General features: G+C 36.9%; 1 protein-coding gene across 1 annotated transcript in view; it reads right to left on the reverse strand.

Moving 5' to 3' along the window:
• Positions 1–1,384: 1,384 nt before the first annotated feature.
• CDH11 (cadherin 11) overlaps positions 1,385–15,327 on the reverse strand; it is an 84,104-nt gene continuing 70,161 nt past the window's right edge. Inside the window, exons 8-13 of the mRNA XM_054078694.1 lie at positions 13,783–14,036; positions 12,493–12,629; positions 12,172–12,293; positions 11,313–11,430; positions 5,230–5,481; positions 1,385–4,296 (exon numbers count right to left, since the gene is read on the reverse strand). Of these exons, the coding sequence (XP_053934669.1) occupies positions 3,800–4,296; positions 5,230–5,481; positions 11,313–11,430; positions 12,172–12,293; positions 12,493–12,629; positions 13,783–14,036 (1,380 nt within the window). The 3' untranslated portion in view covers positions 1,385–3,799. The remainder of the gene's footprint in view (positions 4,297–5,229; positions 5,482–11,312; positions 11,431–12,171; positions 12,294–12,492; positions 12,630–13,782; positions 14,037–15,327) is intronic.

Genomic DNA, 15,327 nt, shown 5'->3' on the forward strand with positions numbered 1-15,327 from the left:
GTTGAGCTTTATTTACAGTAGCTCAATACTTTGAGCAGTAATCAAAGCGAAAACCTGGAAACCCACACAGGGTCTACCTAGATTTTTGTTTCCTGAGCCTTCCAATGAAAAGACAACTCTGAGAATGCTGGTGGATGGGGAAGTCACAAAGGAATTCCAGGCTTTTGGGTCCCAGAAAGCTAAGGTTGCCTCTTTGCGAGCCTTGTTTAAATTTCCATTCCTCACTTTTTCTGGAAGCTTATCAGCACCAACGTGGTGAAACTCAGCACTTTACTTCGTCAGTCAAGAAAGTGGAGCCAAGAAATCAAGTAAATTATGTAAAAGCTTTTCTCCTCTCCGGTGGGATCAGTTTCTGAGGCATGATCTTGCACAAGCTCACATCAATGCTGATGGCAAGCTTGTACCCCTAACAGAGTATCAAAACCTGCTTGACAGAAGGGCAAAACATGACAGAGGCAAAAAAACCCTAAACAAACCCTCCCCTTCCATATCAGTGTAAGTTTTGAGAGATCCCTTAGCAACCAACACTGCACTTGCATACCTAATTGCTTCCTGCTGGTGATGATGAGAGCAATTGTGTACCAATGCCCTTCGGATATACGTGAGATGGAGGGGAGGGCATGTCAACCTTGCTCAGGTGCGAGTTCTTCTGGTGAGAAGCAGCTAGACGAGGAGCTGAGTATTTTTGCCAACAGGAGCAGATAGAGGTACTCAGCTCATGAAACAAACTCACATCACACCATCTGTTAGTGAGTGTATTTGGAGGGGTTTTGTTGTTCCTCCCAAATGATGTCTCAGGATTTACAAGAGGGGAAAAAAAGAGGCCAGAACATCATCCGCACTTCCTGCTGTCCCTTACCTTACCTGGCTCGGTCTTGGGGATCCTCCTTTTAATTAGGGTTTGTCTTCAAACCCACGGAGGCCGTAATTAATCTTTCCATTGCCTTCCACGGATGTAAGGCTCAGTCTTTCCCTGAGCTCAGTTAGGAAGTGACTATCCTCAAGTGCAAGGAAAACCCTTCCCAGCGTGCTGAGGTGCTTGGGAACCCCAGCCCTCCGTCGGCTTTGATTTGTGCGTGGGACTAACCCAGTACCACTGCCCCGGGCTGGTTTTTACACCCTCAGATTATAAACCTGAGGCTCCCGCGACCACTGCTGTGAAGTTCAACACAAATAAACGTCCTTTTGTTGTGCCAAAACAAAATGCTGTTCGTTGGGGTGCTGCAGATGATGTGTAATGAGCAGAATTCCCAGCATTTCCGAGCTAGCGTCGACTGAGATTAGCAAGCCTAACTTAATAAAACACTATGATAATTGCAGATTCGCTAGGAAGGGGGAAAACAATCAAATGAAAAAGGACAAAACCAGCAGGGAAAGAAAATTTATTTCCAAGCATCTACGAGAGTGCTACAAACAATAGAGACTAAAACTCAAAGCATTTAAAACTATTAAAAAATGTAGTTGACAATGTCCTTCTTAAAAATTAAACATAAAAATATAGAAAATGAAGGTTTTAATTCTAAAACTCGCTCGATAGTGAAATAAACCCAGATAGCATCAATGAGGATGGAGTCCTACAAATGACTTTTTTTTGACTTTATTTCCATTTGTTAATTTGTAAATTGATACTCATTTCATTTTTTTTAATGTTTATTTAAATTTATAATGGAGAAATGTGCAAATCTAGCAAAATATTCTTTGGATTATAAACAGAGAAAAATCAACAACCAAAGAAATTTGAACTGAGTTAATAATGAAGTATAGAATTATATAGAATGCATACAGCTATAATAAAGTGAAATATTACAATAAACGTTGTAGAGCAAATCTGCTGATTTAGCAAACTCTGCCTTATAAAACATAGGGATATAAAGGGACAAGTGAATATGTTATGAATATAGAGCTGAAACATCATTCATAATTTTAACGAGTTAAGTTTTAATCTAACTACGTATATGGGGGTCTTCAGAAAAGCAAAACACCAACAAATCAGATTTCCTTTCAGATCAAGCAGTTTGGTACCTGACTGCAAATGAAGGACAGGGTCTGTAAAATGAACAGTAGAAAAATGTATATAATTTCTATTTATTGCCTCTTCCCATATTGCAGCTGCTGATCTCTGACCCTAAACAGCAAACTATATTAAATTTAGCAGAAGTACAGCCGTACACAGATGCTGAAAATGTTGATGCACGGAACATATTCCAATCCCTTGCTCATTCTGAACTAATATAAAAAAAGTTATAGATCATTTTTCAATTAGAAACATACATTACAAAGAACAACTCTGAAAGCACTGTGTATTTCTGTCATCACAAATTAAAATGCCTTCCTATCAGTAGACGATGCTATTCTACTGCAGTAAATGGAAAAAAAAAAATAAAAGAATCAAAAGGAAAAAAAAGACAAAGTAAGTGCCAGAATCTTAATTACTCCTCAGGTAAGGTAATTGTCAGGTAGAACAGTCTTTAGGGACCTTACAGCAAAATTGGGTCAGATTTAAGTCTCTAGAACCCACAGAAGCTGAGGACGGATATGGATATTCACAAGCCTGGAGTAAATTGTAAGTACAGAGTACTCCTGTCCACTTCTAAAGTCATTTCTGAAACCTCTGGAATTTCTAAGATATAAGATAAATGCATATTACATGGGAAATATTGAAAAGTATTACACTTAATTTAATCCAGAAGACACAGTATTATTATAGGAAGATTATTACCGTGTTCTGGGAGCAGCCACAAGCTGTAGATAGAGAGGGTACAAAATGTTCACCAGACATTACATTTTTTTTAAATCTAAAAAACATTTGTAAAATGTACTTGATTTTTAAATAATCACTTAACAAGGCAACAAACCAACTACAAACACATAATAAATAAGGCTATTAAAAGGTCACAATTGTAGTAAATTAGTCAGAACTATAAATGGGACATTAAGAAACACTATGTTTTTCCTTATATGCTTAATAACCAGAACAAGAATTAAAAAAGAATCAGTTTATTTCAAAGTCTGCTTCGTATACTGAAGCACATATTAAAGCAACAGTACAATGTTCATAAAATATAAGTGTGATGTTGTAACATTTCTTACATGTCAGAATACCGTATTTGTATGTATACTAAAATAAGAATTTTAAAATTGTACAAATAGATACATTAAAAATGACATAGAAATAGGGCGCCTCCCACTGCAACAAGACAGAGTTTTTATATCTGGCACGTATTAGTTCAAGATGAAAGTATAAGCAAAAAGATTTACAAGAATCAGCAGTAACAAGTTTGATGCTCAAGAGACATAATAATTGTACATTGTACTGTACATACATCATATGGGTTTAAGCTGGCTGAATATTATAGATTTCAAGTTTAAAAATGCACTACCATATAGAGTGTCCATAGTTTAAGGCGAAATTACAGCTCAGAACTGTTATCTTTTCTAATTTGTGGAAGCTTCTTTGACATAAAAGATTTAGATGTTCATAATACATAAAAGATTTCCCTTATTTGTAGGTTTGCTTTTAGCATTTTCCTTCACTTAAATATTTTCTGTTTCTTAAGTGGGTTTTTTTTTCCTCTAGTTGGTTGGCAGCCAACTGCTCTACTTGCCTTTTGCAGGAAAAGGTACTTCACAGTATTTACCACTTTTATGTCCTTTTTTTTAATCAAAGGAATCCTCTCTGTCAAACTTAAATGTTTAAATGAGATTTTTCTTGATTTTTAAAAAAATACCTGCTTACATTTCTTCTGGATTCTTCAGAACTTCAGACACAGTTCTTAAGGCCAAATCTTAAACTTTATTGTTAAGAATCATCATCGAAAGTGTCTTTGGAGCCATACAAGTCTGCAAGTTTCTTAAATCGAGGTCCCCAATTTTGTAGATAGTCGTAGTCCAAATCAGAATCTGTTGTCGCTGACTCTAATGAGCTAAGTGAACCAGCCACTGAGCCTCTTCCTTCATAGCCATAGATCTGAATAGAGTCATAAGGAGGAGCAGTTGGATCGTTATCAGCCTCTTGTATTCTCGTGTTGATGAAATCATCAACATCAACGCTATTGGGAGCTGGCCGAAGACCCGGTCTTGGCATATACTGATACTCAGGCTTTATGTCTTTACGAGGAATAAATCCGTTGATGCCATCAGGGTTCTGCAAAGTAGCTATGTCAAAAGCTTCCGTATCTTCCTCTCCTCCACCTTCATCATCATAAGTAATAATGTTCTCTCGGACATCTTCTTCTTCAAAAACAATCAAAGGTTCTTTTTTCTGTCTTTTCAGTGTTACGAACAACACTACAATGACTAGAGAAAAAAGAAAGAAAAGCAAGTTAGACTGCATTCTCAAAGCGTAGCACCTTCATAAACAGATTATTGCTCCTGCTGCAACCTTGGCTTTTGTGCTGCAGTTCATCAGGCATTTTTGCTAACATCTGCATTTTTAGCGTACCTTGCTTGGTAAAAGTATTGATGGTAGTACACCGAATTGAACATACTCATTTGAGGGTTTCTGTTCGCTCTTACTGATTGCTCATTAAGATTAATTCAAGAAAAGCATTTTTGTGGGCCCTCTATGCTGCACGAACACTGCGGCACTGCCTTTGAGTAGCCCAATCATGTGTGTATTTGCAACAAAACAAAAATTAATTTTTATTCTCTCCTGTATGCCCAAAGCTGGACTCTCATTCCAGGTTTATTTTCCATGAAAAAGTAGTTTTTCTTAAGCAACAAGTTCTTCAGAACTCATGTCTTTGTTGTGCTCCTTGTCTCATCAAATTTCTATCAAACAGCATTAAAATATATGGGGGAAAAAAAGACTATAGGTTACTATTGCCAAAATAAAACATTTCATATAAATATTTTCAAATCATCAGGAAACGTTTTACAGCACTTTCTTAAAAGCAGATGTTCAGAGCCCTTCGTTTGTCTTCAACACAAGAGGAGTTAGAGGGAAATAGGTGGCAGGAGCCATTAATCCTGGCTGACCTCAATAAGGAACCTGTCATCCAGGGAAGATCACACTGCTTAAAACTGTATGTCATGACCACCTTTAAACACTATCCCTGATTAACTGATATTAGCCCACAAAAGGACATTCACTGAGCACACCTAGACAAAATCATTGGTGTTTGCTATTGTAGTCATTGTATATTGCATTTCAGCCAGGTAGATGATTGGTACTAAAAGCCAAGAAATTAAGATTCATTTATCCAAGGAATAAGTAAAGCAATTTTTTACCTAATAAAATTACAATGCAAGCAAGAATGGCAATCAAAGCTCCAGTGCTTAATCCAGCATTGAGGATGTAAGCTTCGGCATTACAGGAGAGCAAGGAGCCGTTGCTGTCACAGCCGCAGACCCGAATGGTGAGGGTATTGGTGCTGCTCATCGGGGGGAGTCCACCGTCACTTATTACAATAGGAAGAAGGTATAAATCTTGCTTTTGGCGACTAAATCCTTCACGTCTAACGAGAACACTTGCTGTGTTATCTATTTAAAGAAGAGAGGTAGTCATCATTATTTTTTCCACAAAGTCATTCTCTTAGTCAATACTACAAAAATATATCTTGCTACCAGGGCCCTCAATTTTCAGATGCTTCAGCTTTGTTTGTACAATAAACCATATAATGCATCCACACAATGTACACCTTCCTAATGACCCAAGAAAAAATATGGCATTGTCTTTCATTCATACAGTACCACACACAATTTAAATCATTTTAGGGTGATGAGGATGACACAAAAATGGGGGTTTTAGCATTTTAGCAGCCCACTGGCTTTTTGGTTAGTCACAAACCAACTGCCAAAATGGCCTGTGTTAATGAGACTTCTAATAAAAAGGACAACACTTGCTGTGTATTAGCAGACCTGAGCCTCAATGTTGCTCTGTTTCAATAAGAAACACTAAACCAAACAATATTTTATCAGAACCCATTTTTCACCCAGACTCCCGAGCCAGAATTCAGAAAGCTTCATCACACATGCACAGCATTTCTGGACACATTCTGAACTATACGGAGATGATGAAGAGTTAAAATATTGCTCCAACACTATTTGGGATGTGGGGGGATGGAAAACAAGCCACCCTCTCAGCACAGAAGGTCATTTTGGATAATCCTTGACACCTCCTGGGGCAAAAGCATTTGAAAGGGAAGTGTGGGACAAGGAACACCGGGATGAGCTGGCCAGGGCTTCCTGCTCCCAACTGTGCCAGACAAAGGCTAGGAGACACACACCGTATTTTTGTGTTTCTCTGTGTTTCTCAGTTGTCAGACCGAACCAAGGTTTATAAAATTGTAAACATCCTGAAGCAGATAAATTAAACAATTATATCCCTGGTTTTCAGATCTTCAGAAACTAATTTAGGATGAGGATTTACTTCACACAATCTTTTCTGTTCTGCCACGTTATTTTTCACTATAGGACAGAAAGAAAAGAAAACAAAGGTTCTTTTATCTACTAAGCGAGGGCTATTCACCTCCAATGGTACCCATTTTAGTCTTGCCTCAGGGTATTGCAGAAGATTAATCACATTCCTGTTGAAGAGTCAGCATAAATTCAGGAATTTAATAATGCAAATCATAAAACCTCTCTTAATGATCTAATCATTGCCAGTTCCATGAAAGGTTGTGAATAAATTATACCAAAACAGAAGTATTCTTGCCTTATGTTGCCCACCCTTGCAGGCAGCAGGCCTGACCCAGAAGAAGGTCTGAAACTGTCCCCAAATTTGGTGAACACAGGTCACTTTATGGGATGAGACATATTTTGCACCAGGGCCCTGCTTATCTAACTCTCCCACTTCTGCAGAAGACACCAGAAAGGATGGACTGTCCTAGATAGGATCTGTTTGTCACATGCCACATTAATTCACCTCCCCATCTCTACACCTCTCCTGCCAAGCCCACCACCCAGGGTGGTCACCTCAGCGTGGCAGTACTGTAATCCATCTGATTTTGAAGTCTCACAAACATAACGTCTGGATAGAAAGCAGCTTGCTAACTTCTTCTTTACATGATGGACATATACGCTAAGGACAGAGAAGATGATAAAGATCTGATTATTTATTACTTGTGGTTTTTGGAGATGCCCTTCATCTATTCAGAGCCTTTCTGACCCCCTAAATGTTTACATCCAATATTTGCCCAGCTTCGTAGCACAATTTTTAGAGGAACACGGTGATGTCAGTGTCTGTGCAATAGGAGTCTTATTTTAGGACTTTAAATTAACGGGCTCTTAACAATTTGGTATAAATAGAATTGTAAGATCTAATATCTATTAACCTATCAACTAATACTTGAACTAATACATATTGATAGAATAAAACAATTCCACAGGGTTATCTAAAATGCATTGAATAATTCATTTCCTCAATATGAGAACAAAGATCTGCTCTATTAAATGAAAGAACACAATAGGACAGATTATTCTTGTGGCAAAATATATGAACATTAATAGTGGGTTGAGCTACAACTGCCTAAAGCTGCAAAGGCAATCTGGGAGGAAACAATATAATAAATTAGCATATTTATACTGTTGGCTATGTTATGTTGTATTATATGTTATGTTATGTTATATGTTATGTCATGTTATGTTATGTTACGCTATGTTATATCTTATCATATCACATTGAATGTTATCATAACATCTTGAATGTTGAGAGCTTAAATAGTAATCGTAACTAGAAATAAGAAAAAGATGGCAAATTATGCAGTTATTGCACAGACTGGTCAATTACATTACATTAAGGCTGAATTACCTCCAATGGTTGATTTATCTGGTTTAAGTTGTAGTGATTTCCAGTTCAATACGATCTTTTTAAAAAGAAAACTCCAGCCAGCATTTCTGGCTAAAGTTTAAAAAGGACTGACCTATATCAAATATAAAGGTCATTTTTTTACCTTTTTTTTTCTATTTATGTTCACTTCCCACATTTAGAAGAAACATAATATCCATAAGAGGAAAGAAACCTCTTTTACCTAGATAAAAGATAACATATAATCCTAGCTAATATTCTCATCCTTGCTTTTTCATTATTTTCAAGTCCCAGCAGTATAAGTATAATCCATGTATAATGGCATTTTTTAAGACAAGAAACAGAAGTTAAATGTCAATACCAGCTTAAAACTATTACTTAACACATATGGGAGCTACTTGACTGACAGTATTAATGAACACGATGAGGGTTAACGCAAGACAGAAGGAAGAAAATCGCCATCTCAACATCATCCAGAAAAATATGCTCTTATTTTTCCATCTATCATTGTCTCGGATAACCAATACCCAAAAGTTTTGTAAGTGAAGATTACCTACGTTCTCCATGAAATCTTTACATTGAGAAGTTAAAATTGCATTACTTCATAGTAATCTTTATAGTGATCTTCATGGCCTTTGCCTTTCGACTACTTCTCTGGTGATCTTATTGTTAGTTTTTCAGTTTTTACTTTACTTACAGGCAAATGTAGTTTTTGGGGGCTTCTTAACAGCTCTGTTGCGTAAGAAGGCTTCTGGATTAAAGAAGCTGGCTGCAGTGTGAACATTATCACCTTATATCAGAATGTGAGTGTTGATTCAGCAAAAAACCTAAACAATTTCAGGCGTCCAACTGCCTAAAAATGCTACAAGGCAGCAGCAATTACTGTGGATAATCCGCGGCAAAAATCCTTGATTGATTTGAAATTGAGAGCTAGAGGACATTAAAAAAGTGGATTTTTGTCACTACTGTTAGTGGCTTCGCAAACTGAATTTCAGTCGTTGTAAAGCACTACATTGTGTGTTTGAGAATATTGCTACACCTCCCTTTTGTCATTTGTCCTTGCGCCGCATGGAAAAGCAAGGTGGTTGCAGCCCTTCCAGCAACACTGGCTACGTGCCAGGCCTCTGCACAAGGTGAGCGCGCCCAGAGAAAGGGCATTTCTGTTTAGGGCAGAACAGGATTAAAAGCAGGAAATCCATTTGCTAGAAATCTATCTCTTTGCAGTGAAGTGTCACGAGCCTCTCTTGCTCTTTTGAAGCTCTCACTGCAATGGGAGTAAAATGGAACAGAGCCTCGGCAAACACAATGCTATTTATTTACGTGGAAGTAAACAGCGGAAAAAGTAATTCCGTGTTTTATCACAGCATGTGATAAGCCATTATCTCATGTTTTCTATGGAAGATAGTCTCAGCTGAAAAACTTTGTAACACAGTAGGCTATTAATAGGATGTAGAATGTGATTATGTCTTTTGGATTACTGCAAATTGTGATTACTTTAAGGAGTTGGTAGAAAGAAACTCTATTAAATGATAATTATAGGACTGTATTCACTTTAAAGTTCTGAAATAGACCCAAACATTGGAGTCTCCATTAACCGTCCTCCACAGTTAATAAAGCCATTTTTCTTTAAAACCAGCAATTCTCTCAGAAAGTGGTGGCATGGTATATAGACTATTCAGATTTACAACTGAACAAAAAGAATATTTAAACGATTATGTAAATTATTTGACTTGTAAACAGTAACACACTCTTCCCAAGAAATTTTTTTTTATGGAAGTATGTAGAATTTTAACTTCTTTTGCTTTGCTCTATATTATAATCTCTTTAACAAAAGCAGAAGTAGTTAAATTAACATCACTGCACTGAGGATTGTACAAAAATCAGGGAAAGAAAGGATGGGTTTCATGACAGCATGAAATCACACAGAAAGACTCAGTCCTTAAATACCGTCCTGTTGAAATAACCTTTTGCACTATTGTCAGGTACAGTGGCTATATTCAAGTGACATCATAATTTCCCATTACAAAATGTTTTTACCTAGGTTAAATTTATCAAGAAATAATGAATTTGCTGCATATAGGAGTGAAGGATTAATGGAATTCTCTGGAGTTAGGAATCATAATACCATTTTGCCTGCAGCTGTATCAGAGCATCTCAATTCTGACCTATGCTTCCTCTGTTAGATTATAAAATCTAATCCATTTTCAGTTTGACATGGTGACATAAAATATTTTTTAAAGAGAAACTTGGCCTCAGGGTCTCAAGCAAAGAATACATTTTTATTTACTTCTTTCTAAAAATACAGCCATCAATTTTTCAGAAATCGTGTTTTCCTACTTTAAAGAGAATAAAGATCTCTCCCCTTCACTGGCTCCTTTATGAATTGCTTATGTATGAACAAATGTCAAGCACCAGGCAACAGTATTACTTTGATCCTTGAAGAATAACAGAAGTTTTGTTTGGGAACTCTGATGATAATTACCCTCACTTCAGATGCGATGGAGATATAAAGTGTTGCCACAACATAACACTTGAGAGAAAGAAGTTGTTACTGAAATCATGTATCTAGATTATATTGCCTTTTGTACTTCTGGCAATCCAGAAGAAATCTCTTGGATTCATTACTTAAACCAATTCAATGGAGTTCTACATTTCAGAGAACAGTCAAGTTTCCTTCAAACATTAAAGCTTGCTAATTACACCCAATTTCTTAGAAGCTGGAGAAGTTTTTCCCTGTATGGGAAAATGCCACATGAACATCGAATGACAATATCATACTGATTATAACTAAACAAATAGAATAAATATTTATAATGGCTAAATATGTCTTTTTTTCTGTCTTCCTCATACTCCAGCAAATTAAGTTTACTGATGCTATTAGGTTAGATGATCAAATAAGTTTTGATACTCATTTATGCCTGGGTTTCTTCCTCCTCCTAATTTCTTATATCTTAACATCAATCTGAATGCGAGGCTGTGCTATATTGCTTGAACAGAAAATTGGCAAAAGGATGAGGATACCCATATCCTGAGATACACTCTGTGTCTCAACAGAAATCCACATATGTATTTCCTACAAAATGTTGATTTTATTCTACTAGCAATCTAGTCCACGTCTCTTCTGATCCATAATTTTAAAAACTAGCAAGCAGAGAAAGGTGAACAAATACAGGCAAACCAACAATTTTCCTGCCTCAGCTAATTTTAGCTTAGCAAGTAGTTTTCTCCAAATCAAGGAGATCTGCCAATTATGTTTAGTGACTGTTTTGGTCAAAGTTTTTTATTCTCTTCCTGGGGGATAAAATTGCAGCGATTTTTTCTGGTAGGGTATTATTATGTAATTTAAAATATGTATTCGAGAAAATGAAAGCGAGTTAACAGACATTACATTACTCCAAGAATATCCTTGTATTTCAGCTATATTTTTTTCTGCTTTCCTCCCTTACATCTCTGGAAAACAGACACTGTCAAAGTTAATGAAAATGCTGTTGCACAACGTTATGCTGGCCATTAGTTCCTTTGTCACTTCCTTGGACACTAGTATAGAGGGAATCTTCACACAAACCTCTATTGTCTCTGAGTGTAAAATTTGGATTATGAATAATTTCAGGTGGTAAACTGAAGATAAATCTTGGTCCATTGGCCGAGTCATCCTTGTCATCAGCACTAATTGTAATAAATTGCTGTAAAAGAAAAGTACTCTGTAAACAAACAACTCCTCCTTGGTTAGGTCACAGACAGACAGCATTCTGAGAAATCTCTTGAACATAAAGAATTTTGAAGTAACAGACCCCCCCAAATAACTCAATAAATGTATGCAATTATGAACACAGAGCAGACTCAAAATGAGAGCAGGCAATCTTTATTTGTTATTTAAGCAATAATAGATGGAAAAGTATATATTTATATGTACGTTCTTATATAAAATATGTATTAATAGTCTACTTAGTAGAATAAATCAAATTATGCAGAAAATTCAGTGGCTCAGAGGGAGTCAGCACAATGTCTTTTCCAAAATGCTACCCTGACTCCAGAAGTGCAGATGATGTGTAGAGCAGTATTTCTATATGATATTAACCCAAACCCTCCCAGCTCTGTACTACGATTTTCCCCATAAGATGCTGAGTATTTCCCTAATACTCAAAGCAGGGTCACAACTGGGAAAGCTGCCCCCAAACAACTCCGATTCCCATGCAGTGGTTGTGATCATGGTCAACTCATGGTCAACATCAGTGCAAAAAGCACTGCATCTATGACTGTTGAAAGCAATTCAAAATAAAAACCACAGGAAAGTGGTGTGTGCTCCAGGCATTTTGGCTGAATTTCAAAATAAAGATTAATTTATTACCACCCATTTGAGCTGCCAATACAAAACTGGACTGACATCCCCAAGAAAAGAATTCACGGGCAGGGCACGGGCATACCTGATTGCTTCGAGCATTCTCACAGACAAACGCTTCGTATGCTGCAGCAAATTTTGGAGCATTGTCGTTGACATCAACAACCTTAATTGCAACTGGAACTTTGGCTTCCTGGTGTTGTTTGTCTATGGGAGTAAACAAATCCGAAATGAAATAGAAGCTGGAAATCCCCTCAAAACAAACAAAATCCCAGCTGTATCCAGGTAAAAATGAAACAGGCTGAAGTATTTCTGTTGGGATTTATTGCAGCTTATCAAACTGAGAAAATTAGAAGACTAGAGAATTTATATCACAGATGATAAAATATCTCAGTGAACTACTTACGGACTTCAACTGCAAAGACAGAGATATTATGCCAAGGAATTTCTTCCCTATCCAAAGCTTTTATTGTCTTGATATTGCCGTCTTCTGCATTAATTGTAAAATATCTTTCAAGGTCAGTGTGACGATCTATTGAATATCTGAAGAAGATTGAAAGTCAGTAATTAGATAAAAGAGAGGCTTAGTAGTTTCATGCATCCAAATTTGTTCTATGTTGTTATAAGTAGTGTACTTATTGTTACCCTTAATAACACTGTCAAAGGGATGATACGTGGTTGTTTTAAAAGGATATTCACTTGGTTGGTTTTTGCATTTAGAAAAAATACTATGTCAGGATGTTTGTAGTAAGTGGAAATTATTGCTCTTTGAGGTCTCTGTATTAAAATCCTGAAATATTATATGTTTTCTCCTCTTATAAACATGCCAAAAATATTTATTGCAATATTTATATTTCATATATGTATATGTTTCATATACTATATATATATATGAAATATATAAAACCCAATCTATAAATATTATCCATTACCTACACATTTTTACAGCTTTATACAGCTTTTGTGTTCATATCTTTACCTTTCTATTCTTTGAAATGCTAACCATACCCACAAAACAGACTTTCATTATTTAATTTATGCTGAGAACATAACAGGCAATAATAAACGATTTCAGGACTACCCAAAGCAACTGAAGAAAGTGTGTATGTATGTGCTTGTCATTAGCAATTAATACCTAACAACTGTGGTGAGGCCCTGGCCCAGGTTGCCCAGAGCAGTGGTGGCTGCCCCATCTTTGGACGTGTTCAGGGCCAGGCTGGATGAGGCTATGAGCAACCTGATCCAGTGGGAGGTGTCCCTGTCCATGGCAGGAGGGGTGGAACTGGATGATCTTTAAGCTCTTCCAGCCCAAACCCTTCCATAATTCTACTGATTACCCAACATAACCTCTAATCTACTGTGTAGACTTCTATATTTTTTGAGAAAAAAACACGTTGTGATAAAAACATAGAATGTTTTATAGAAAATATAATTTAGACTAGTGTCCAACAAAGGTGTCCTTATGTATATTTTACCTAGACCCATCTACAGTATGCTTTCTTAGTGATACAGGCTCCGAGAAACCAGTAGCTTATGGAACAAGACATAAAAACAATGCTGTATGTTTAAAGTTATTAATATTCTGGGTGAATTTAGAATATTACTATGCTAATTCTATCACATTATCTTAATAACTCGCGTAACAATTCTGAAAGCTAAAGCTTAGAAAGGAAAAGCCTGCTCTAATGGAGCATACCTTATAGCACTGTTTGCGGCATCAGGGTCTTTGGCATGTACTTTTCCAACCACAGTACCAGATGCTGCATTTTCTTGTACTTCAAATATATAACTCGGCTTTAAAAATACCGGTGGCTCATCAGCATCTTCCACTGATATCTTCACTGTTACTGTGTCCTTGAATGGCCCATTGCTGATGAACTTAGGATCAATATGTACATTGGCTGCCTCTACCTTCAAACTGTAGGACTTTTTGGTTTCAAAATCTAAGAGCTGCGAGAAACAAGATGAGAAAGCATTTCACAGTTAGGAAAACTGGAATGTAAAAGCAGTAAGCAGTCCCCTAGTATTCAATGACATAAAACAAATGTGAGCATCTGTCAACAAGCTTGGACTGAAATGTGTGTATTTAAAAACAAAGACTCAAATGGAAGGAGCTACATTCTATGTATGGAGCAGCACAGGAAGGCACTTAAAATATCATGACAGAGTCCTTGTCTTGTTCTTTGCTCACTGTATTGCTCAGGAAATCATCTTTACTGGGAAAATTAACTTTTTCATCATGCAGTCTTCCAGGCAGCACAAAACAGTGATGGATAAAAAAGCGGTTCTCACAAGATGCCAAGCTTGGTCTATCCTAAGCTGGCAGGCATTCCTTTAGAGATACGGATGTGGCTTGAATTCCTACTAGGTGCACCACAAGATGGGACAAAGAGAAGTTAAATAATTTAAGTAGCAGGGGAAATAAGACGATGGTGTGCGGTGCTTTCATTTCTATAGTTCTTTCCATTCATAGATCTCAAAGCACTTTACAAAGGGGAGGTGAAATAAAGCCCCACGAGGTAAGTCCTTTTGGGAGCCCAATCAAAGCCACAGCATACCTGCGCTGTCATTGAAGCGGCTGCGGGGTTGCAGTATCGACAGCCTCACAATCATCACGTCGCCAAATACCTGAGAACCAGGTGCCAACCCACAATTCACAAAGTCCGTTAACACCATAGACTGAACAGTGTGAGTGCCCACCCACGTGTTAAAACAAACAAACAATACACTCCTGCTTCTCGAACAGATACCAATATTGAACCACAGTATAATTTCGACCAGAGGAGACCCTAGAGACTGCCCCAACGTGCAGGACAGGGCTAATTTGAATTAAATTTGCCTAGGCCTTCTCCTTTGAGTTCTGATTATCAATAAGAGAAATGGATAACTATAAAGATTCAAAAGGCAAAATAATAATAATGCTTAAGTAATTAAAAAGATTTATTATTTAGAATTTGTAATTTAAAATTAATTTAATAACATTTTTAAAGATGACACTGATGAATTGTATATGAAATCACCCCAGTATTTTTGCTGCTTTTAGCATAGCCTGTGACTCCTTCAGAACAATATTGTGGACAATGCACAGCTGAAGACTTAAACTATAGGGCATGAGGCTGTTCAGACTGAACATAAAGCAACGGCAAATGTCTGCTACTTATCAGCACTAGGCAAAACTTCATTAACAATGAAGCTGATGGCATTGTATTTTACCGTGACTTTTTATTATGAATTCATTTAG

The sequence above is a fragment of the Cuculus canorus genome, chromosome 13 (assembly GCF_017976375.1).
Source record: "Cuculus canorus isolate bCucCan1 chromosome 13, bCucCan1.pri, whole genome shotgun sequence".
Taxonomy (NCBI): Eukaryota; Metazoa; Chordata; class Aves; order Cuculiformes; family Cuculidae; genus Cuculus; species Cuculus canorus.